Source organism: Lissotriton helveticus, chromosome 5_1, assembly GCF_964261635.1.
Source record: "Lissotriton helveticus chromosome 5_1, aLisHel1.1, whole genome shotgun sequence".
Taxonomy (NCBI): Eukaryota; Metazoa; Chordata; class Amphibia; order Caudata; family Salamandridae; genus Lissotriton; species Lissotriton helveticus.
The window spans coordinates 2,004,472,263-2,004,498,073 of record NC_136065.1 but is presented as its reverse complement, the minus strand read 5'-3'; the positions used below and the strand labels follow the sequence as shown (position 1 = coordinate 2,004,498,073).

General features: G+C 48.2%; 1 protein-coding gene across 1 annotated transcript in view; it reads right to left on the bottom strand.

The window, feature by feature from the left end:
• LOC144752843 (E3 ubiquitin-protein ligase TRIM39-like) overlaps window positions 1-25,811 on the bottom strand; it is a 190,702-nt gene that overhangs the window by 112,814 nt on the left and 52,077 nt on the right. The window contains exon 2 of the mRNA XM_078640682.1: window positions 19,004-19,099. Coding sequence (XP_078496808.1) covers window positions 19,004-19,099 — 96 coding nt within the window. The remainder of the gene's footprint in view (window positions 1-19,003; window positions 19,100-25,811) is intronic.

Sequence of the window (25,811 nt, the reverse complement as noted above, 5' to 3'; positions counted from 1 at the left end):
TGCTTTTGGTAACCTGCATGCAGCAATAGGCGGCGAACACAAGCCAAATACAAGCGAGTGCCTTTAACAACGACGAATATTTATAGGGCGGTGGTGCAGGATGAGAATGTGCATTAAAACATAAACCAGTTGCATGATTTAGGATGCTGCTACTGCTACACTCATTTGCACGATGCAAATATGAAGAAAATCTCATCGTCACACAAAGGGCATCTGTTGATTTTCCTGCGTAGGCTGGCATGAAGGGGAGAGTCGGCTCCTGTATATTCTTTCTAGCTGCGCTTGAGAACCACGGGCATCCAGGCCCTGTCTGCGCGTGTTTAATCGACCACTGCGGTTGCCATGCCAACAAGAAAAGAGCTTGGAGCTTAGGCTGGGCATTTGAATGCGGTGACCCAATTATCTGTCTGTCAACAAATTCGTTGGGACAATGGTAACCTCAACACATTACCGAGATGAAATCCCACAGACGCGACTGGAGAGGGAAGTCTCATAATTCTTGGTCAACTTTAAAACAGGGACACTATATGTGGTGATTGTAATGTTTAAGGCTGCCCAGCGCAGTCTAGTGGTACGTGGCGTCCGCGCTGAATATAAAATAAAGGAGGCGTGGTCTCGGGGTTAGTCCGGACCACGCGGAGGAGCAATTACGTGTCCCGTGTCCTGTTGTCCTGCGCAGCGGCCCAGCGCTGCGCCAGTGCACACGAAGGCCACAACAATGGCGACGAGGGCGTGAAGTGCCCATGCGATGCGAGGATCCCTTCCTTGCTCCTGCCGCCCGTCCGCCCACGTGGTCCCCGGCCTCGGAAGTCAGCTCACGTGGGGGCCGAGTACGGAGCGGCCGATTCTGCCTCTCGGCGAGGGCGCGTGCCGACCTCATGGCACACTGCATTAGCGGTGGCAATACCGCGTAGCCTCCAGCCCCGGCGCAGAGAGGGGATTGACCTTTGGCCACACCAAGGTACACGCGCTGTGCTTTCATTGAGGGCCAAGGACGCCCCTGTGGGGCCCCCCCTTCCCCCGCTCGTGCCCAGGAAAGTGCAGTCACTGCCCCTGCGAGGTGCCCTCCTCTGGCTGCGGGAACAGACGCCCATCAGTGTGTCATCTTCCGGATTTCAGTCGCAGGCCCTGGTAGAAGGGGATCCACACTACCCTCACCCCACGTGCCGGTGAAGCGGCGGCTGGCCATCTCGCCTTATCATGGCGTCCATCCCGCCCATCGAACCCTTCTTGGTTGATGGGGCTCCAGCCTCCCTGGCCCCGCGTTGGAAGGACTGGGTGGAGAGACTCCAATTCTACTTTGAGGGAGCAGGTACGGCGCGCGAAAGGCGCAGGGCGCTCCTCCTGCACCTTGGTGGAAAGGATATCTATCGGATTTACAAGACTTTGGTGGAGGCCACCCCTCACACCTATGTCACCCTCCTCAATGCGCTCAACGCTCACTTTGAGCCAATGCAGAGTAAAGACTATGAGCGGTTCATCTTTAGACAAGCGCGCCAGGAAGCAGAAGAATCCCTTGATGCCTTCCATGGTCGCCTAAAGGAGCTTGCGAGCACGTGCGGATTCCGGGATGTACAAGAAGAGATACGCGGCCAGATCATCCAGAACTGTTACTCCTCCGACCTGCGGGTGAAGATCCTCCAAGAGGACGGCAAGCCTCTGGCCGACATTCTAAAACTAGGCCGTTCGAAAGAGTTATCCCACGCAAGGGCGTCACATATGGAAGCAGCGCTCCACAGACCAGTGAAAACGGAGCAAGTCCACGTGGCAGAACAAGTCAACGTGGTCCGACCGAAACAGCGCCCGGCGGGGAGAGGAAGAACACCAGAACGCCGGAAGGAGTGCGGATACTGTGGGGGCGCGCCACATAGAGCCCAAGACTGCCCGGCACGTGGGAGGAAGTGCGGTTCATGCGGACGCATGAACCATTTCGCATCAGTGTGCCGATCATCGAAACCGAAACCTGAAGCCGCCCACGCCATAAGGGAAGACCCAGAGAGTGAAGATATGGACGATGACACTCACGACTATCCGGTGCACTATGTCTTTGCCATAGATCAACCACTGAGAAAAAAGCGGCGGCTCCCCAAGTGCAGGATAAAGATACAAAACCAAGAAGTGAGAGCAACCATTGACACTGGGGCTTCTATAGAGCTGATGGCGGCGAACGTCTACAATCAACTGCGAGACAAGCCGACCCTGAAACCGGCCAAGATCAGAGTCTTCGCATACGGACAGAAAACGCCAATTCCGTTAATAGGGTGCTTCCAAACCAAGATACAGCACCAAGAAGAGAAGACAACGTCTACCGTCTACGTCACCAAAGAAGGTAGCGGGATGCTCCTTAGCGGCCAAACAGCTGAAGAACTCCACCTCATTTCCTTCGCCCTGGCCGTCCTAGAAGAAGAGCTAGACACAATTCTGGAAGAGTTCGAAGACGTGTTCAAAGGGATTGGTTGTCTCCGGGGGAAAGAAGTATCGTTGCACATTGACAAATCCATCCAGCCGGTGGCCCTCCGTCATCGACGAATTGCATTTCACCTAAGAAAGAAGGTGGAACAGGAGCTGGAGACCCTTGAAAAACAGGGGATAATCGAGAAGGTCAGTGGACCCACCCCATGGGTGTCGCCGATCGTGGTGGCGCGGAAACCCAAGCAGCCAGGGCAGGTCCGCATCTGCGTCGACATGCGTTTGCCCAACGCAGCGGTGAGGAGAGAAAGACACCTAACGCCCACCATAGACGACATTCTGGGAGAGCTAAATGGAGCGAAATGGTTCTCCAAAATGGACCCGAGGTCAGGATACCACCAGCTGCCTCTGCACCCGGACTCCAGGTACATCACCACATTCTCCACTCACATAGGCCTCCGGCGCTATCGGCGACTCAACTTTGGAATATCAAGCGCTGCAGAAGTCTTCCAGAACACGATTCGTGAAGTACTGAGTGGGATCACCGGTGTCCTGAACGTCAGCGATGACTTGCTGATCTATGCTGACACAGTGGAAGAGCACCACAAGAGACTAAGAAGTGTCCTACAAAGGATTAAAGAATCTGGCCTCACTCTGCACAGAGAGAAGTGTCAATTCCTACAGAACACAATCAGCTTCTTTGGGTACACCTTCTCAGACAAAGGAGTAGCCCCTGACCCCGACAAAGTGAAGGACGTGCAAACAGCCCCCGCACCGAACAACACCTCAGAAGTTAGGAGCTTCCTCGGGATGGTGAACTTCTGTGGGCGGTTCATCCCGGACCTCTCCAACCTCACCAGACCGCTACGAGAACTCACAAAGTCCACCACCCCGTGGCAGTGGGGAGAAGAGCAGGAACTGGCGTTCCAGAACACCAAGGCGGCCCTGTCAGCCAACACAACTTTGTCGTACTTCGACCCTACCAAAGCCACCAACATAGCGGTAGACGCCAGTCCCTATGGACTCGGAGCGGTACTGGCACAGAGCCCCAACGGTGAAGACTGGATGCCCATAGCCTACGCCAGCAGGTCACTAACAGAAACAGAACAGCGCTACTCACAAATAGAGATGGAGGCCATCGCAATCCACTGGGCCTGCCGGCATTTCCATGTGTACGTCTATGGACACCCGTTCACTGTTTCCACTGATCACAAGCCCTTACTTCCTTTGTTCCGAGGGTCAGTCTCCAAGCCTCCCCCGAGAATCGAAAAATGGATCCTGCAACTCCAAGAATATGATTACAAGCTGGAATTCAAGCCCGGTGCGTCCAACCCGGCCGACTACCTCTCCCGGCACCCCCAGGCGGCAACTACCAGAGAGAAAGAAGATGCTGAAGAGACAGAGGAGTACGTACAGCTCATCGTTGAACGGTCGCGTCCGCTGCCCATGGACATCAACATGATCGTGGACGCAACCCGCAAAGATGAAGTCCTGCAGCTAGTGACAACCGCCCTAAGGGACAACGACTGGAGAACACTCCAGACCTCGCTGAGCCAGAGAACACCAGAAGCCAAGCGGGCCCTTGAAACAATCCTCAAAGTGAGAGACGAACTATCCATGGACAGTCAAGGTTGTATACTCCGAGGACCAAGGATCGTGATACCCGCGAGTTTGACTCAACAAGTGATCGAATTAGCCCATCGAGGCCACCAGGGAGTGGTGAAAACGAAGAGCAGACTCAGGGCCAAAGTGTGGTTCCCGGAACTAGACATGAGAGTCGAACAGAGAGTCAAGGAGTGTCGCTGGTGCCAAGCAGCAGGCCCCCCCGAACCACCTCCCCCGGTCATCACCGAGGAGAACCCCGACAGGCCCTGGGAACAAGTGAGTGCTGATTTTGGGCATCTCCCCGATGGACGGTACATGCTTGTCATCATTGATGACCTGACGAAGTATCCTGAGGTGGAAGTGATACCATCGCTCACAGCCAAAGAAGTGACAGCCAAATTTGAGAAACTCATCGCCACCCATGGCATCTTCGAACTGGTCAAGACCGACAACGGACCACCGTTCCAAAGCCAAGAATTCGCGGATTATCTCCAAGAGTGGGGAATCCAGCACAAGAAAATCACCCCCAGATGGCCCCAAGCCAACGGAGAGGCGGAGCGCTTCATGAGGACCCTCAATAAGGTGATTCGGATTGCCCACGCAGAGGAAGCACCCCTGGAGAAAGCCATTTACACGTTCCTGAGGGAATACCGGCTTACACCCCATCGCACCACCACAGCTGCCCCTGGGCCAGCCGCCATGGGGCGAATTGTCCGAGACACTATTCCTCATCACCACACCTGGACCCCAGCGGAAGCAAATCCTCAGAAAACCCTGCTGAACAGAAAACGATCAAACGATTATGCCAGCTTCAAACGCAGGGCCACGGAGTCATACATTGGAGAAAGAGATCGAGTATATGTGCGAGATCGATATCCAGGAAGCAAGTTCAGGCTCCCGTTCGAACCCAAACCATGGACAGTCACCCGCCGGACCGGCACGATGGTAACGGCCCAACGCGATGGAGAAACCGTCACCCGCAATGTGTCATTCTTCAAGCGAGCCTCGGGCCCGCCTGATGACAGGCCCGGCCTAAACCCGGACAGAGCGACACCCCGCCCGCCAACACCATGCGCCGGATCCCCGGTGAGTGTTCATGATGATGCCGCAGACCAGCTGGGGGCAAGCCCGCCGGAATCAGAGAGTCCCTGCAGGATGAGCCAACACCCCCCCGGGGAGGGGCTGTCGCCGACACCAGCCCGACCGGAGACCCCGAGGCGAGTACTGTTTCGAGGGGAGGCCGCAGGCTACGGCCTGAGAAGAAACCCAGCCCCCTCATCACAGCTGGCGGACTTTGCTGTAGGCTGAGACTGTAGAATCAGAACATCAGACTGGTAACAGGCCTGCCGGCCATTTGTTTTGTTTTCTTTCACACATCCACCATACAGTCACTGTTTGCATTCTGTTTTAATAAAGGTGGAAAGGAGTGTAATGTTTAAGGCTGCCCAGCGCAGTCTAGTGTTCACGCACGTAGACGTGCGCCAGCGCGGACGTGGTACGTGGCGTCCGCGCTGAATATAAAATAAAGGAGGCGTGGTCTCGGGGTTAGTCCGGACCACGCGGAGGAGCAATTACGTGTCCCGTGTCCTGTTGTCCTGCGCAGCGGCCCAGCGCTGCGCCAGTGCACACGAAGGCCACAACAGTGATGTGGTAATGCGTTCTAATCCTTCTCGGGTTGATAGTAGATTTAAACAGGGATTTGAACTTTAATTTAGACCCAACAGATTACTTACGGCTTTGGTTTCGTAAACAGTTAAAAAGACACAGCCACAAACGTGCGAAGTTTAAACAGTCCGAAAGCACCAGTCCAGCCCTGTGAGGCACTCCTCAGGTGCGGCGGGGCTCTTCTCCCGTGGCTCGCCTTCTCCTCTCCGCCGGCAGCTGCGGGGCTCTCCCAACACCACAGGGGCCCCGCTGCAGGACGGGCGGCGTCTCCTCTTTTCCTGGGGCTCCCTCAGCACACGGGAGCCCCGCACCAGCCCACACTTCTTCCTCGGGCCGGCAGCATCAACCGGTCTCCCCCTCGGCACGGGAGACAGGACGGGCACATCGAAGGCTTCCCCCAGGCAGGGGGAAGCGGAAACCACGTCCTCCCGGCCCCGCCCACAACCAGGCGGCGGCCATCTTGAGGCGGCTCGGGCCGCGGCGGTGATCTCGGGGGCAAAACGAGGGGTGGGCACCCTCGAGAATAAGATAGATTAAAATAAAATAAAATAAAATAGAGAAGCCCCCCAATCCCCCCCCCCCCCCCAAAAAAATGTTCCCCCGAAAAATCGCTTACAGATATATAATTTTTTTCTCTTTTAATTTTCTCAGGAACTACTGGAGGGATTTACACTATTTAACCAAAAGCGTGATCTGCGTACCAGGCTCTACCATTTTGGTGTAATTCCGTTCAGCGGTTCAAGCTGTAGCCGTGTCTAAAGGTCCTATGGAAATTAACATGGGGAAAACACGTTTTGGGACCCCCCTTTTTTCTCAGCCCCCACTTGACTATTCCCCCCAAAACTTTCAGGGAAGGAGAGGACCGGAGCGGGCCATCTTCTTTGAGAAATTTGCGAAGATTCATCAACCAGCGCCAAAGTTATTCCCAATAGAATGTTGCGGATTTCCTATGGAAACTAGGTCCTAACTATATATACCTACTGGCGACCGCCAGTAGGATGATATTGAGAGATATATATATATATATATATATATATATATATATATATATATATAATTTCCAATAGGTAACTCCTCTTCAAGAAACCCAGAAGGACACAACGGGGAATACAGGGAAAATCGCTTTATTTGCTGATTAAATGCGGCATAATGCATTTCGACGTGAGTCTTCATCAGATGCCTTCGCAGTTGGAAACAAGGCAGCACCTAAGTTTATACCTTCATGGCTCCTCCCAAAGTGTTGGAGTACAGCTGGCCCCAATTGGCAACACAGAGTTTCCGCTGCGTGGTCCATTGTCACAGACTACCAATCCCAGAAAACATCAAATGGTAACTGTTATTCTGTGGAGCTCTGTAGCGTGTTCGCGCTGTTCGTGCCCTTTTCGAGGTAAGGTGTCTTGCCAAATAATGTTCATTTTTTAAAAAGTCGGTCTCCCCTGTGTCCCCTAACACTCAGCCTCAAAGTGTTTACACCAGCAGGGTCGTGGACCAACAGATCAGTGCCCGTGCTCCCCCGTCAAATTCGGTTTGCTCCTTTGCAAATAACCTTTTGCTGGAATATTCTAAGAGGCAGTCCGAGGTAAGGAACCAAGTTCATTGGGAAGCACAAGTTGCCAGGCATACCTCAGACTTTTGCGAGCGGGTCCTTCCACGCGTGACTGGCTGACGCGTAAAAATTATTTCCAATAGGTAACTCCGCTTCAAGAAACCCAGAAGGACACAACGGGGAATACAGGGAAAATCGCTTTATTTGCTGATTAAATGCGGCATAATGCATTTCGACGTGAGTCTTCATCAGATGCCTTCGCAGTTGGAAACAAGGCAGCACCTAAGTTTATACCTTCATGGCTCCTCCCAAAGTGTTGGAGTACAGCTGGCCCCAATTGGCAACACAGAGTTTCCGCTGCGTGGTCCATTGTCACAGACTACCAATCCCAGAAAACATCAAATGGTAACTGTTATTCTGTGGAGCTCTGTAGCGTGTTCGCGCTGTTCGTGCCCTTTTCGAGGTAAGGTGTCTTGCCAAATAATGTTCATTTTTTAAAAAGTCAGTCTCCCCTGTGTCCCCTAACACTCAGCCTCAAAGTGTTTACACCAGCAGGGTCGTGGAACAACAGATCAGTGCCCGTGCTCCCCCCTTCAAATTCGGGTTGCTCCTTTGCAAATAACCTTTTGCTGGAATATTCTAAGAGGCAGTCCGAGGTAAGGAACCAAGTTCATTGGGAAGCAGCATCACCCGGTCTCCCCCTCAGCACGGGAGACAGGACGGGCACATCGAAGGCTTCCCCCAGGCAGGGGGAAGCGGAAACCACGTCCTCCCGGCCCCGCCCACAACCAGGCGGCGGCCAACTTGAGGCGGCTCGGGCCGCGGCGGTGATCTCGGGGGCAAAACGAGGGGTGGGCACCCTCGAGATTAAAATAAAATAGAGAAGCCCCCCCAAATTTTTTCCCCCGAAAAATCGCGGGGTGCGCGCACGGTGCGCGCTTACAGATATATAATTTTTTGATCTTTTAATTTTCTCAGGAACTACTGGAGGGATTTACACTATTTAACCAAAAGCGTGATCTGCGTACCAGGCTCTACCATTTTGACAAGTTTGGTGTAATTCCGTTCAGCGGTTCAAGCTGTAGCCGTGTCTAAAGGTCCTATGGAAATTAACATGGGGAAAACACGTTTTGGGACCCCCCTTTTTTTCTCAGCCCCCACTTGACTATTCCCCCCAAAACTTTCAGGGAAGGAGAGGTCCGGAGCGGGCCATCTTCTTTGAGAAATTTGCGAAGATTCATCAACCAGCGCCAAAGTTATTCCCAATAGAATGTTGCGGATTTCCTATGGAAACTAGGTCCTAACTATATATACCTACTGGCGACCTCCAGTAGGATATATATATATATATATATATATTTTCTCTCTCTGTTTATGTGTCACCATCAGCTTGTTTACATAGTATGTCTGACCTAACACCATTGTATTCGGATGAATACATTAAAAAGATTTGTGAGGGGCCTTCTCTATTCTCAGACTCTACTGACACCACCTCACTCAATGCAAACTCCACACTCCCAGATCAATTGGAGAAACTCCGGAAAAAACAAGTCCGCCTCCAATTAATGACCCTTATGCTCAGGCAATATTTAAAAGCTGGTATAATTCCGGTGGGTGTCCAAGTCTGCAACATTCCTGGTATTTTTACTGATAATCCTAAATACATCCATAACTTTAGCCATATCGGCACTACATGCTCCAGGCATTGGTTAGTGTTAGGGATTGACATCGCCACAGAAAACCTCACTAGCCTCGAGATAGAAATCACAGAAATTGAACAAAAGCTCCAAGAATCAAACCCAGTCACTAAAGCGAAGTAGCTATTAGATCAAATCCAGAAGACTGTAGACGACCTCTACAGAATTGAGCAGAATAAGAAAACTAATAAAGTAAAAAAAGATATAAAATCATATAACATCGAGACTACCCACCCTTATCTACAGAAAGATTTTGACAGCAATAGGACATATTCTAATCCTCAGAACACCAGACCCTGGGGACGTTTCAATCGACGTCAAACCCTGGTATACTTCAGTCGATTCTTCTGACAACTCTGACGCTGGTGAAAATCCCAGTTCATCCAACAGAAACCCAGGCCCGAGTGGTAGTAATTTTTTAGGCCGAGGCCAGCACGACACCCCCAAAACGTGGTCGTGTGAAACGCCCAGCACGGTGGTACAATCCACCAGGCGAACGCCAGACTCTCCAAAAATTCTACCAATGGTGAGCCAGGCTGACAATAACATGTCGCATTCCCAGACTATTCCCATCTTCAATTTGTCTCAACACACTCTGTCAGCTGCTGAAATATCTCTCCTCAGCAAGGGATTGTCATTTGTGCCAACCATACCTACTCATATCTTGGACCTACACACAGAGATTCTGAGGTTTTTTCGATTGATTTGCCTGAAGGCCTTTTTTCAACTCAATCCCTCTACCATGACTATATCAAACACCCCTTTTAGGCCACCTTCCACTTTCTCACCAACGGCGGGAATGATTCCCCATGAAGTAGTAGTCTTTGAGAAAACGGTGTTTAAAGACCTTTCATTAGTGAAGGAAACCAAAAAGTATATTCCCTACAATCTGTACCTTGAAGAGAAAAAAGCCATCAGATCATTGAAATCCACTGAATCACTGATCATTAAAAGCGCTGATAAGGGTGGTGGTATTGTCCTTCAGGATAGAGACACATACAGTACTGAAATCTTGAGGCAGCTCTCAAACACAGATCATTATATGAGACTCTCCACTAACCCCACAAAGGAATTGCAAGATCTTATTTCCAAAGTAACGACTTATGCCATAGAGGCAGGATTCATTAACCAGAAGGAATTCTTATTCCTCAATGTTAAAGCGCCCAGAACGCCGGTGATCTACACCCTCCCCAAAGTCCATAAAAGTACATCCAATCCACCTGGCAGACCCATAGTTTCTGGGTGCGGCTCAATTCTTGAGCCCCTCGGACACTATGTGGACTTTTTTATCAAAGAATTTGCGCCAACCACTCAATGGTAGGTGAGAGACAGTATGTCCATGATAAATCTGATTGAGCAATATCCTTTCAATGAGGACACTGACTTACTCTGCACACTTGATGTGGAATCATTGTATACGAACATTCCTCAGACTAGCCGTAAACGAAGCAGCAGAGGCAGCCCAAATCTTGAATGACTCCATTTTCAACGCAGTGGAACAACTTGCTCCCTCATCCTTGCGTTACGTAGCGTGCCGTATACCTACGGCACCTTGGTTTTCCGATCAGCTGAGGCTTCTTAGACAAAGCTGTAGGAGCAACGAGAGAAAATGGAGAAAATCTTGGGACCCAAATGACAGAGAGGTTCATAAATCCTCTCTGCGAGCCTACAAACTCCAAGTGATAATTGAGAAACAGAGTTATTTTTCCAATCTGACCAGCTCCCTCTCCTCTTCTAGAGAGCTCTTTAAAATCGCCGACTCTCTATGCTCCCTACAACTCCCTGACCCTGTAGTTAGCTCTCAACAACTCTGTAACGATATTTCTAATTTCTTTCATAGCAAAATCCATGACATACATGTCTCTCTTGAAGCCCACTGTCGTGCTCTTGACCAAAAAATTCCATCTGACATTTCCAGTCTTGATTCACTAGGCAAAGATCCTTCGTGCCTACTCACGACATTCCCATCATTATCCCTTGAATCACTGAACCTACTATTGGACAGGACCAAATCGGCTTCTCCCCTTGATCCGATACCGCTTAAAAAACTGAAAGAATGCAGAAATTGCCTCCTTCCTCCCTTGCTTCAGGTCCTTAACCAGGCCATTTCCCAAGGATCTTTCCCCCCTATTTGGAAGAAAGCAATTGTCAAGCCTCTTCTCAAGAAACCATCCCTGGATCCGGCCTTGCTGAAAAATTTCAGGCCGATCTCCCTCCTTCCAGCACCCGCGAAGATGCTTGAGGCACATTTGAACTTCCACCTGTCCTCCTTCCTTGACTCTTCTGAATACCTGGATAACACACAACACGATTTTAGAAAACACCACAGCACAGAGTCCGCCCTTACCTGTGTGGTCGATAACATCCGACGTAAGGTGGACTCTGGCCAAACTACTGTTCTGGTCCTTTTAGACCTCACGGCCGCGTTCGACACCCTATCCCCCGCCATTCTTACATCTCGGCTGAGGGAAGCTGGTGTCACAGGACCGGCCCTGAGCCTCTCAAACTCCTTCCTGACCGAAAGGGAACAGAGAGTTATGCTTGGGAACCACCTCTCCCCTGCCAAGTCATTGCAGTGTGGGGTGCCACAAGGGTCGGCCTTGAGCCCGACCCTGTTTAACATCTATGTGGCCCCCCTTGCAAGACTGGTTAAATCTCAGGGGATGGAGGTGGTATCCTACGCAGATGATACCCAGATCATGGTATCACTAGCCCACACCTCTGTTAGTACAGCTGCCACTAGTTTCAGGGTATGCATGCAGTATGTGGCAGACTGGATGACTATAAATTCCCTCAAACTAAACGGCGAAAAAACGGAGGTGTTGGTCTTTGGGAAGAGTCAAAATCTGTGGTCGAGCGAGTGGTGGCCTTCTTCTCTTGGCATCTGCCCCACTCCCTCCCCTTCCGCCAGAAATCTTGGAGTGTTATTTGACACCTCGCTCTCTATGTCCCTGCAAGTCAACAGGACCGTGGCCACCTGCTGGGGCGTGATCAGGACGCTCAATAAAATCCGCGGCTACCTATCCCCCCAGGCGCGTAAACAGGTTGCAGTCGCCCTGGTTGGCTCAAGGCTGGATTACTGCAACTCCCTGTACATGGAAGCCAATAAAGGCCTGATACATCGTCTGCAGATTCTCCAGAACGCTGCAGCACGCTTTGTTTTGGATCTCCCAAAAGCATCTTCAGCCACCTTAGCCAGGAAGGAGCTTCACTGGCTCCCGGTGCAGCACAGAATTGCTTTTAAAATTCTCTGTCTGACCCACAGAGCATTGAAGGATGGTCCTGCCAGTGCTATCGGATCTCTTCTTATGCTTTATGTCCCCACAAGAAACCTCCGATCTGCGGGACTCTGTCAACTGGTTGTTCCTCGTTTCAAACTTGCCAGATGGGGCGCCAGAGCTTTTTCCGTGGTTGCTCCGCAGCTGTGGAACTCCATTCCCACAGAAATAAAAACGCTCCCGACCATCGAGTCTTTCAAAAAGGCTCTCAAAACCTATTTTTTTAAGAGGGCCTACCCATGAGCAAATAGGACTTCGTAGTTGTGCTAGCTTCTGCATTTGATTTGATTAGGCGCCTTGACGCCCATTGGGCTTAGTCTGCGCATCTACAAGAATTGTTTCATTCATTCATTCATAGTGCCATGCTTGTCATCCAAAAAATACTAGAGTCCAGACCACGACCACACCGAGTACCTTCTATTTTTATTCTCCAATTATTGGAGTTATGTCTTACAAAATAAATGTTTGTGTTTGAAAATCAATATTATCTACAAGAGAAGGGTACTTCTATGGGGGCTATTTTTGCCCCAAATCTGGCTAATTTGTTTATGGATTCCATTGAAACCAATACCATACTGTCTGCCACTAACCCCTTTTCATCTGGTATAACCATCTGGAGAAGATATATTGATGATATTTTCCTCATTTGGCGCCATAATCCAGACACCATACACCAATTCATTCACTGGTTGAACAATAATTGCTGCGGCCTCACATTTACTAGTACTTCTGACAAATCATCCATAGCTTTTCTAGACCTCACTATCTATACCACCTTGAAGGCAGTCTGCACACAAAATGGTACTGCAAACCAACAGAACGCAATACATTGCTCAGTTATTCCAGCAACCACCCTAGGGCACTCAGGGACTCATTACCATATTCCCAATTTTTGAGAATTAGAAGAAACTGCTTTGCCAAAGAAGATTATTTCAGAGAGGCATCCACGCTGTCGGTCAAACTAAAGGACAGGGGTTATCCAAAAAGACTGGTCCGTAATGCCCTAAAAAGAGCTTGGTATTGCCCCAGAGAGGTTTTATTTAGCCCTAAACCCAAAGATGAAAACTCCAAAATTGCAAGCATCACTATTTTCTCCCTAGTTTCCAATAATTTAAAGAAATCAATACTGAAGCATTAGCCTTTGCTGAATGCAGGAGCTCTCAACATAGAGCGCCCTATTTTCGCATTCCGCAAAAGTTCTAATCTTAAAAACCATTTGGTAAGAGCCGCACTTCCTACTCTAGCCCAGCCCCATACATTAGATGCACATTGGAGTCCGATCCCTTTGCTTGGACACGCAAAATGCGGCACTTGCAATGTATGTGAAAACACTTTGGAAGGCAAATCCTTCATTTTCAATAATGTACAAATCAACTGTCATGCATTTACGAACTGTAACACATGTGATGCTATCTATTTAATTCAATGCCCATGCTCCAAAGTCTTTATTGGCCAGACGAAACAGAAAATCAAAACCCGGATTAGACAACACCGAAGTAGGGTGTGATGCAAAACCGCCAATGCCCCTCTTGTTGAACATTTTTTAAAAGAAGGGCACAATGAGAATGACATTAAATGGACTGTCTTAAAAGCCCTCAAACTACCCCCACGCGGCGGTGATATGGCCCTCCTATTGAACAAAGAAGAACTGAAAATGATCATTCTAATGGACAGTATTAGAACAGGACTCAACAGGAGCGAGGATCGGACTTCTCTCCTCTAAGTACTCCGGTTCTGATTTCATTTTAAAAAAAAAACATTTTATTGAAGGTTTATCATCATACAACACCATTATAAAACACAATACCATCATTCGTCTAATATATCTTCATTTATATGCCAACATGTCCTAATGCCCTCCCCCCTCCCCCCCAAATGGTGTGGGCATGTGTCTTCCAAAGTAATGCATCGCATGATGTTCAGTTGTCAGTGATGCATTCTCGACTTATTGTAAATTCTAGATGTTACTCGTATATTCCAAGTGCACTAGCTCTCATCATCCTTTTGTAGGTCTAACAAGGCCTGTACTAAGGTTTCCCACGCACTTGCTTGTTCCAGGGCCTTTTCCTGACTTGAGCGTTGGGCCTGTTGCAGCCGAATAGTGCTCTCACTCCTTGCCCATTTATAAAGCTCTGCTTTTCAGCTCTTGTGTGATGGTCCCTCTCTGGTTCCGATTTCATACCTTAACATTTAACAAATGTAGTCATGCTATGTGCCAAAATCGTTAATTTTGAAATGTTTTACATGCATTGATTTTCACCCATTTCACATTCACTTTATGATTAATCCTAGCACTATATCAAGCTCCCTTCGTTCTTCACAACCAGTTCATTGTATTTAGTTCCACACATATGACTCTCCTCACCCAAGATGGTTGCTTCATCTGCCACCCTCATGCCACACTTCCTGTTCACTTGTGACACTTCCACTCACCTAAGATGGCCGTCAACCGCGCCGTCTATTTTAACTCGATCACCACGCCTCCCTAATGTCGCATTCGCCTTCTGGACATTGAGGTAAGCGGATACTATCCTTGGCCCTCCGGCAACCACTGCTGCCATTATGATCCACTAGCTTCCCACTGATGCCAGCATTGTTTCTTCTTATCAGGCATCACCCCTCGCCAATCAGAACAATCGGGACAACGTTCCCGTGCTCTTTACATTGCCGCCAATTTCTCCTTCCCGGCATCGTCCCGCAACTCTGCATACCCATCGGGTCGACTCTCCGTTGATCGGTTTGCTATTCAGAATTATCCTCATTCCCACCAGGTAACTTTTCGCAACGAAATTGTTGAAGAGTGTCTGTTATCGACGTGGGTGCTCCCGGGGCTCGCCTTTAATCTGTAATTTTTCCGCCAGTAATCTCCTGACGCCGATCCTTCCCCCCACTGGAAAGGACAATTGACAATTATCAGATAAATCGCTGTCCTTATCACGGCCAAAATCACGCTCAGTCACTATGGCCCTAATCATTAGCCCTACCTTCCCATCCAGGTCCCGGGAAGATCCCTTTGGTTTCGGCTGTGAAATTAGACGGCCACCCCAATAGAGGCACTGCCCTCGTAAATGACTAGTTTCTGAGGTGAGATTCACTCCATTCACAATTGCATTATGCCCCTATTTAACACTCCTTGTTTCACGCCCGTCAGATCACCAGTAGCACGCTATAGGCACTGCTAAAAATACCACCGTTAGTAATTGTTACCCAATCACGGGTATAACTGTTATTGGCTTTTCTATTACTTTTCGTCCTTCGCTGACTTAGTGCATGGAACTTTCATAGGTCTCCCTCCCTTAAAATGCATGGCCAGAAGACTAACTAAGTAACATTTCAGCTATGTGTGTTGTCTTTTTTATATTCCGCTTTCGTAAACAAGTTCTTTTTGCCTTTTCTCCCACCATTTTCCAACAGGCTTGTATAGTAATTTAATATTCAGGCATTAATTTTCTAGTCCTGATGATGATCCTTGTTTTCTTGCTTTAAGGATCGAAACGCCGTCGACATGTAAAATAGTTACACACAATTTTTCCATTGTGTTGCCAATCGTGTGCTTACTATTTAAGGACGGCTTTGTTTATTGCTACCTGTATATGCGAGTCCTTTTTCTTCTTTTTTGCCTGAAAGTATTTCTCTTTTTCCTCTTTTATTTCTGTCCTTTGTGTATTGGATACAGGATTGTATCCCACTGTATATTTGTGCTCAAAAAATCCTTTTATTCCTTACATTGATTAAATAATGTGTCCGGCTGGACACTTTTTGCTTATTGTACACATTGTTGACTATAATTCATTGATGTCTGTTTACTAGATAAGTTAAGGACCATTGTTGTCTCACAAAATACACCATACGCTGAACCTATATACAATACAGTGAAGTAGTGTGGCTCACTGGTTAGAGGCGGCAGACCCGAGAGCAGAGGACGGCCCGGGACCAGGGTTCGATTCCCGGCGCGGCAGGTTTCTGGACCAGGGTCAGCGGACTCGATAATTCTCCCGCCTCGGTGGTGCCCACTCTGATCAGCGTTCACACTCGGCAACTCTGGGCATTAGCTTGCCTCATCTTCACTAACGGCCCCACCAGACCGCCGGGGATGCCTGGTCTCACCCTGGAGATACCCATTAAGGGACCATCTCTCAGGGAAGCCAGGAAGGGTTTCGCAGCGGTCGAAGCGCCTTGGGACCCTACGGGTAAGTAGTGCGCTATATAAATGCCTATACATACAATACAAGGCAGTCGGTGTAGGATTGTTTCTACTACTTGGTCTAAAGACTGAATAGGTTGACCGACACATGATGACTGTTCGGTACGCGTGTAACTTCCATAGAGTGCAGTTCTACGCTTCTTCCAGTCAAGCAGTTGTAAGCACCTATATGACTGACAAAGGCTTCAACCATATTCACGTAGAGTATTAGGCACTGTTGACATAGAATGGTCACTTGTTTAAAGTAGAGAACTGAAACATTGTGCCAGAATTCTGACTGATGTTATAAGGGACACACTTTTTGTATAGAAGGGCACTTGACTTTGGTAACCCAGTGTTAGTATTTAAGTTTTTAATGGTATTAACTATTTGGTCTAAAAATGTTTTCTATGTTTCCTTATACACTATTTACCATTGATGTACGGTTTCTTTTTTATCTACCTTAAGCACAAGCACTCTAACGGTAGAAAAGTCTTCAATTTTAGATAAGAAATACCAGTGAGAGTTTCATGATTTGGTTTTCGGAAATGTGTTTTAAACTGATGTTGTATGTATCGTTTTCTCTGAAAATACTTTGATGTACTTGTTTTATTAATATGTTTTATGACCATATATTTGGCGAATAAACTACTACTGAAAAACGTCCAAACTTGTAAGTAACTTTTCACAAATTGTATACATGATAACTAATATGAGCAGATAGCTGATGAATCTCGAATGCCTAACAATAGTACACAAGATAATTAGAAATATTTTTCAGTGAAAGAGCAGGTGACATGGAAAAAACACCTGGGGCTGGGGGGTCACTGTTCGTATAGGAGCAGAGGAACAGAGTAGGTGCACCGCACGAGGAGCCCTGCACTCCGCATAGAGTGAACGTCCCTTGCCTCTACTAGAAGGCTTGGTTGCCCATCTTCACGGTAGGACTATATCTATACACAGACCATACAGGTACCACCCACGCAGGGGGAACCTTGCATGTTGATATTAAGTGGGGAAACTATTTCACCATTTCCTTTGACCCTGAAGAAGCGCTGCGGACCTTGCATAGACCAGAGAGGCACGAAACACGTTGACCCACATTAAATCACACTAACTACTTTGGCCCATCATTAACCTTTGAAGTAGCACTCACAATCGTTCAACCTGACAGGGGAGTTTACAGAATAAAGATGCCTAGTCAGTTCTACTTCACTACCACCATACTTCACTCATCACCCCTCTTTGGACACCCTCGCACTCCCGGCAACCAAATTAACAAGATCTCCTCCAAAGTGACCTTTTGGGTGATCCGTAGGGCATTGCAGCACCGGCACGATGAAAAGCACCCGCCCTATAATGAAGCAGGACAACCCCAGGGATGTTTGAGGGCAAAAATAAATAGTTTTGTTGACTGTCCGCCCCCTGGTTTGTCCGCACCTTTCCTATAGGAACAGTGACCTCCCAGGTCTTGAATTGATTACTATATTGAGTACAGGTACTGAACCTTCATCAGCTCCAAGTCCCCTTCTTTTTTTTTGATACCGACATGGAAATATGCCCGGACTGCTTACCTTTGGAAATAGAAAAGAGGGTAACTTCTGCATCTGGGATTTATGACTGGCCACCTGCCTTCACTAAAACCCATGGGGGGATTTACACCAGAGGATAAAACTATCTTTTAAAATCCTGGCAGTTACGAACCATAATGAAGGGAGGCCACGTGGCGGTGGAAGCTGGAGGAATACAGAATGTCCGAGTGACCGCGGTCAAATTACACTCACAGGAAAATTCACCAAATCCAAGGAGGGAACTGGATACTGCACGAGACACCCTGTTACGATTCCTTAAAACAGGGATCTCAAACGCATAGCTCAAGAGGTAAGCTGCTCCCTATAGTGCAGCCCAGCTCAGTACGTAAGGTTTAGCCACTTTATGAGAGGTAACTATTTATAGGTGAGTATAATTGTATTTACATTCTAAACTCCACATCTATTTATTTTTCAGATATATGTAGACATGGGGAAAAGAATTGTACATCTATACTTACTTATACCTACATAATTTAATGCGGTTCTATTTGTCAATATCCTGCATATGATATTTTGTTATGACAGGTGATCACTACTAGTAATCCTACAAGGTGTTGCCACTGTAATAATAGCATTTGATGTGGTCACTAATGCAACAATGGTCAAAGCCATTAGCGGTTCGGGACTATTTTGACTGATCCGAAGTAGCTCTCATTATAGAAAAGGATGGAGGCCTCTTCCTTAACATGTAGTCATGCACTTTAATAATATCCTTGTTACCATCACCCCTTGGACTGAGGTCACCTCCCCCAAGAAGACATCAAAGCACAAATCAGGGAAACAGTTGATCACCTTTACACAAAATCCAAACAAAACCTCTGAAAATCCCTTGGGTCTTAAAGTGACTGTATGCCTATATATTATTGGATGCTACAGGTGAAAGTTTCAAAGTACAGTCAAGAAAACCCTAAACCAGGGATGGCCGACCCCTGATAAGAATTCTGTGGTCTTGATGGAAACTAGTAAAGTGAGACAATGCTTAGAGTGCTTGCTCCCCCCTACTGATATATCAGGTGCTGTTCTCTCACCTCCAGTTCTGTCACTTTCGTCTCTTCGTTGCGATGCAGTTCAAGAATATCCTCCAGCATTTTCTTCAATCTGTCAGGATAACTCTGAAACCTCTCCTAAAAGAAGAAAGTCCACACGTTCAAAACCCTGAACATATTAAGCAACTATCCTTCAGAGGTTGAGATACATACTTTATATAATTATATTGGTCTTTTAATAAGATTGTCCGTTACTGCCAAACGCACATGAAGATGCCTCTTTTAGAGGGAATGTTAGAGGGGCAGTAACTCCCATGGCATGTTATCTGGGCAGTACATCTGACAACATTTTATCAGGGCAGTAATTCTGTAAGCCATAGTCTCTGGGCAAACACTTCTCATGGCATGTTCTTCTCTACAAGGGACTATTTTTTTTTTTTTTTTGAAAACCTTTATTGTACAGAAAGAGCTCACAAATACGGGCCTACAACCCACCGGGCTGGCCACCACAGAGCCGAATGTCAGGAGCAATGCACAGAGTATCACAGTATACAAAGGCAAAGAAACAGGAGAAATAACAAGCATCTTAGAGCAATCACAGGAGATAAGAATTAGAAAGGTAGTTTTCTCATTTTTTAAGGGACGGGTTAGGGAGTACAGGAATATGGCGGGCCGAGAGACAAACCAAAGGGGCGGGGCCGCGGCGGGCAGCAATACAATGATCGTAAAAACACAGGAGAAACAAATACGAAATAGGCATACCAATAAGCACCGGTCAAAACAACAGACATGAGGAAAGGCCATCGCACACATCGTCCAATGCCCGCCCACCGCAGCTACCACCTATCCCACCGAACAGCACAGAAAAGGACCCAAATACAAGAACAATACGAAACGGACCCCCAATAAAAGAAAAGAACCCCACATAAAGGGGGGGGGGGGGGGGGAAAGAAGGGGGAAGAAGGAAAGGAAGGGACTCTTATCCAAGCACCCGCCCCCGGGCGACGAAACAGGAAAGCAATAACCCGGTACAAAATAGACATTAAAAATACAGAAAACACACCCAGCAAATCAGAATCATCGTGATACCGGAAAAATACCCCAGAAAGACACCAGGGGGACAGACGACGAGACAGAGCCCCGAAAGAAGGGATACACAAGGGCCATAGAACCAAAAAGGGAGAAGGAAGGAGGAAAAAGATCCCCCAAAAACAGCAACAGACCCCCCCACCCACCCCACAAGCCCACCCTACACCCCTGCAGAAGGCTACGGCCAACCCCCCAGCAGCGTGCCTGTCGCCCTAAATAGAACCCGAAATATAGAAGAAAGAAACAAGATAGAAACAAAGGCAAAAAGAAGGGCCAGGGAAAGGAAGGAACATTACACACGGGAGAGGGCAAAAAACAGTATTATATGCAACCATCCCACCACCTGTAAAAGGGGAGAGGCAGAGCCCACGGGAAGTTAAACGACATCAGGATAAGTTTCAGGAGTCCCACGAAGTTACGCCACATCAAAACAGCACAAGTCGGTCATAGATCAAAAACAAGTCTACCGCATATAATAAGTCATTTCAGCCCTGTCCGCTTTTGTCCAAGGTTGTAATCATCCAAACAAACAAAGTCCAAACGACGAGGGACACAGGGTTCAGGAGGAAATCCAGCGGCAGTCCTGAGGAGAAACGTGAAAGAAAATACGGAGGATATAAAAAAGTTACGGTACAATCTTCGCACCGCAGGCACAGTTCTATGGACAAGTCCAACGAGGCAAGTCCAGCTGGGTCGGCACAGGCGCCCCGGCCGGGGAGCCGACGTGATGAGAAACAGAAAGGATCATCGAGGCCTGGACAGGATGCAAACGGACCGCAGCCCAGCGGCTGAGGCAACAAAGCAGGACGACGAAGGGCGTCGGAAAGTCTCCAATTCAAGGATGCGGTCTCCGCCGGAGGCACAGAGACCAGGAGCACACCAGCCGTACCCTGCAACAAGGAAGCAAAATCCAACGATGGGGGCCCGCATAAATCGAAAAGTGGGTCCGCCTCCACAGGGGAAACAGGCGCAGCCACGGAAGTCCGCCAGGAGTATAGTGCATCCAGGACAACTTGAAGTGCAGGAAACCCTTCACAAGAGCCGACATCCGGGCCGTGTGGCGGGACCCCAGCGCTCGCCCAGGCCCGGCAGAGACTCCCAGGGCCGGCCGCCATCTTAGGAGCTCAGCAAGCCCTCGGTCGTCGGGGGCCCCGGCCGGAGCAACACCAAAGCAAAAGGAGGTCAGCCGAACTGCGGCGAGGCGCCCCAAGGCAGGAAGGAGACCCACCAGAAGAAGGATGTTCGGCGGCCCCCTCGTGCCGCCGGCCCCGTTCTCCGAGCCCGGGCGGAAAATCCAAAATGGCCGGGCCGGGGAACAAAGGGGGGGGACCAAGCCGGATAAATGAGGAGGCTCTCCCGCAGGAGGCAGCGTCCGCACCTCGAGGCCCAGGCCAGTCGGGTCCGCCAACGGGCACAGCCTGCCTATTCGCACATCAGCCCCCGCAACCAGATCCACAGCGCCAGCAAGGGCCGACCATCGCGCTCCGCCACGTCCCGTCGCCGCCAGGAGGTCCAGGCCAGTTCGCCCCGAAGGCTCCGAGCGGGACCACCGCACAGGATCGACAGCACCCAGGATCACCGGAGCAACGGGTAAGTGTCCGCAAAGTGCCCGCGGTACCGAAACACCGCAAGGAGGGCTTCCCGGGGCAGGAGAAATACAGGATAATCGAAGAAAACAGGTGGTTGAACGGAGCCGAGCTAAAACGCGGCCATCTCGGTCGCGAGCTAGGCTCCTCCCCCTACAAGGGACTATTGATATTCACCAGAAAGCTTTTTAGTTTTTTTTTTTTTATAACCGACATTCTTAGATGCCATATTGGGATGATTTTATATTTCTAGCATAAGAAAGCTGGTGATGGTCTTTTACATCAGGCACATGATTTATCATGACAGGTATAGTCATTGGGACGAGAATTTCTATGATTGGCATGTTCTTCACACCGTGGTTATAGTTATTGGTCTATTACCGCTATCCCCCGTACGGTCAATAGCAGAGGCCCCATGACAGGGCCCACCTGCCTAACACCAACGCCTTGCTACAGTTAGACTAGGAACTTCTCTCTTCTACACTAGGATGTGACATCACGAAGGCTTCAAATCTCCCCCTCTTCTCACATAACTACCACCATATCCCCAAGTCACTATATCGCACAACGGCAACAATGCCATCCAGACTTTCAACTTTTTCGATGCACAGTCCACAACATCCCCCTTCATAGTTGATAGTTAGTAGCTACAACTCCGATGACAGTTAAATGGGAATACACACAAACAGGATTTGACATGATAACACTGGGACAGATGACGTAAGAGTGGACTTTGCAAGTTTGCATGCATGCCCAGAGGAAGTAGACCCGGTTAGTGCGAATGAAGCTGCGTGCCCGTGAAACACACACCAGCGGGAGGGCTCCGCGTAGGCAGTTTCTTCAGCGGCTGGGTCTATAACGTGGCTGTGATGCAGGGAAAAATATGAATGATACTACCTATAATCATTTTTGCCCCCAATGTTAGTGATGAACCGATACATAATGACGATGTAAGATGTCAATGTGTAACTTATAATGTAAAATCACAATTAAAAAATCTTTTTCAAACCAAAGGCATTACGATGCACGGGTTAGGTAGTAAAGGGTCTATGATGCTGTGCATGTTTTATAGCAAAGGAATTGCGAGGATTGGCATGTTCTCAGATATACAATTTCTGATGATGGGCACGGTAGCTGGCGGAGCATTTATGACGAGACGCATGTTGTGATATTCTGTGGTGACTATTTAGCAATCACTGGATTTATGATTATCTTCTCCAGCACATGAATTCTGATGCTGGGTTGCTCTTTTTACATTCTTTGTCTTTTAAAATGCTTCACTGATTTGCAGTGGTTGAATTCTGCCTTTCCATTCCCCTCATGGCTGACATTTAGGGGTGATGCTGAACTTTCCACAATCCTTTTTCGATATTAGGCAGACTCTCACCGGTCTTACCCAGGAGGCATGTTAATCTGCTTCATCACCTTCCCATCTAACTCTCTTGCTTCCCGCTTTTATCATACTAATTTACCTGATCACTTATTTTTGTAGGAGTCATTGGCTGATGTATAGTTAGTTATGCTCTTCATTCCTTCCTCTACTTAGCTTTAGCTTGCTAGTTATCTTGTTCACTAGGGTCAAACAGGGTATGCCCACACGTTGTTCCCGGGCTCAGTGTGCAACTGGATTCAAGCTATTGGCTGCCACTAATCCACGAGGAGGAGCAGTGGAGTACGAGTACCATATCAGAGGTACTTTCCGCAACAACGCGAAGAGTAGGCACCACACGAGCCTGTTACCCCCTGGAGGACGCTGAACGCCCGTTACTGTGAAGTTCCCCTAAGGCATCATATGTGTCCAGGATCTACAGACACCCTGTCCGTTAAAACCTGCAACTCGGGGGACATGCACTTTTATCTTATTTGGACCTGAGCGACAGATCTTTCCCAGGAAAATACTGAGATCTACTGCGATCGAGTTCGTATAACAGCGTCGATAGAGCGATCTTTTCTAAGACCACTTCATTAACCTGACTGTTCAGTATATGCCCTGACGAAATTCCCTAGGCACATTTTGGGGATGAAACGCGTTGGCTGTGCCGTTTTATGCGAATGATAATAAAGAATATATTTAAGAAAAACGACAGAGGATCTACGTATTTTATGGATTTTTTGAGCTACTAATTTCATTGAGTGCGCCTCTCTACTCTTTTTTCTATTTGCTTTGATACACATCCTTGGCAGCGGATGGTGAGAGTAGCAGCACCACCAAATAATTTTGAAACAGGAAAAGTTGATGTGCGAAACCTTGGTCAGCTGCTGTGTGCTTTGGTTTATTGTCAAGCTATTCTAGCTGATGAGGGGTGAAACCCCGAAACAGTTCCTAGGAAGCTTGTTTCCGGTCCATGGAGGACCTGGCTTGGCAGTTCGGGCTGGACAGTTTCCATGGGGCACAGGCTCGACTGATTTGCATATGGCCAGGTCTAAACTGGGGTGGCATGGTGAGCAAAACAATGATGGATTTTACCCGGATCTCTTGACGGGTGGGTGAATGCTTTGATTTGTTCTGCATTCTGTCCATCAATTTTGTCTTTTGCTTCCTTTTCTAAGGCATAGATGCAGATGTGGACATGGTGACTCAAGTATTGCGTAAACGGGTTTCTAAGCAACTTCCAGATGTCCTCTTCTGCCTACACAGTTCAAGATGTTTATTGGAACCCAGTTCAACACCATGATGAGCTGCGTTTTCCTATCTCAATCCAGTATCACAGCAATACGATCAGCCATTTTAAACTGCTACGTCAAACTGCAAATTCAGCTCCAGGCTGGCTGCGCAATAAGGGGCAGATAGCAGCAACTAAAGCAGTGGTTGTGTCGTGGTTTTACTTCTCTCTCTTTCCCTTCTATTCCACATCCTCGTGCCCTGCCCTTTCTTTCCTTTCTATCCCTGTTGCTGGACTGCATCACTGCATTCCATGTGTCATTGCTTGACACAGAATGCTCCGTTTTCTATGGCTACATCCCTGGCAGTTGGAGGTTAGCGGATGCCTGGGCTGGTGGTCCTTTACATGTACTTCTGAATAAACCAAGTTAAAGCCTTCAGTGTGCCCCTTGGACTTCTTTACAGGTTCCCTGTGTACGTTTATTTAGTTATTCATTTGTAGAGCGCATGATTACACCACCGGTGTGTCCCCGCACTGAGACAGAACTCTGAGAAGATGTGGCTGCCAGATGCATGACCCACGGGTCGTGCAGCCATTCTGACAATTATCCTTTATTTATTTTATTATTTTATTTATTTAACTTGTAAGGCGCACAGCTACCCACAAAGGGTTTCCCGGCGCCAAGGGACAGATTAACAGAAAGAAAAGAGAACAAACACAAATCACTGCAGAAAGAGCCATGTCTTGAGTCCTTAATGGAAGCTGAGATAGATAGTTTCAGTTTTTAGAGCAGTGGGCAGGGTATTCCAAATCTTAGAGCCTAAGTGGGAGAACGAGCGACCGCCCATTTTCACCAGCTTAAATCTAGGAATTACAAAATCACCTTTGCAGGAAGATCTAAGAGAACGAGTGGGGTGATAAGCATGAATAAGTGCCTGTAGATATACAGGGGCCGTACCTTGTTTGATCTTAAATAAATATCCTTGTTCAGATTTCACAAACAGACAGGTTTTTAGCTGCCTACGAAATCTGCTTTCGCATGGCTCTAATCTTAGATCCATCGGTAGGCTGTTCCACATTTTGCTGGTACCTGAAAGAGCGTTCCTTCATTCTTGCTCCAAATATTCTTGGTACAGTCACCAGAGCTTTCTCCAACGATCTTAAACTACGCCCTGGGGTGTATTTGGTAATTAGCGGTTGGTGATATCTTGGGCCTTTCTTTAATAGGATGTGGTGGCAGTAGCACCTTGCCTTGAACGCGACTCTCTTTTCCAGTGGCAGCCAGTGAAGAGCTGACAGGGCTTTCTTTGTGTTTGATCTTCGCGGAAGGCTAAGTACCAGACGAGCCGCTGCATTCTGTACCCGTTCCTGTAGTCAAATTGGGAAGTTATTACTGCATGTACTATGGATTTCCAGGCATTAGATGGTAAGAGATCCAGGACTTTCCGCAGAATTTTCATGGCTCCATATCATTTACCCGCTACCTTCCGAATTTGGCTCTCAAATGTCAACTTGGAGTCAAACCAGACTACGAGGTTTTTTACTTCTGCTTTTGGGGTGGGTAATTGGCCT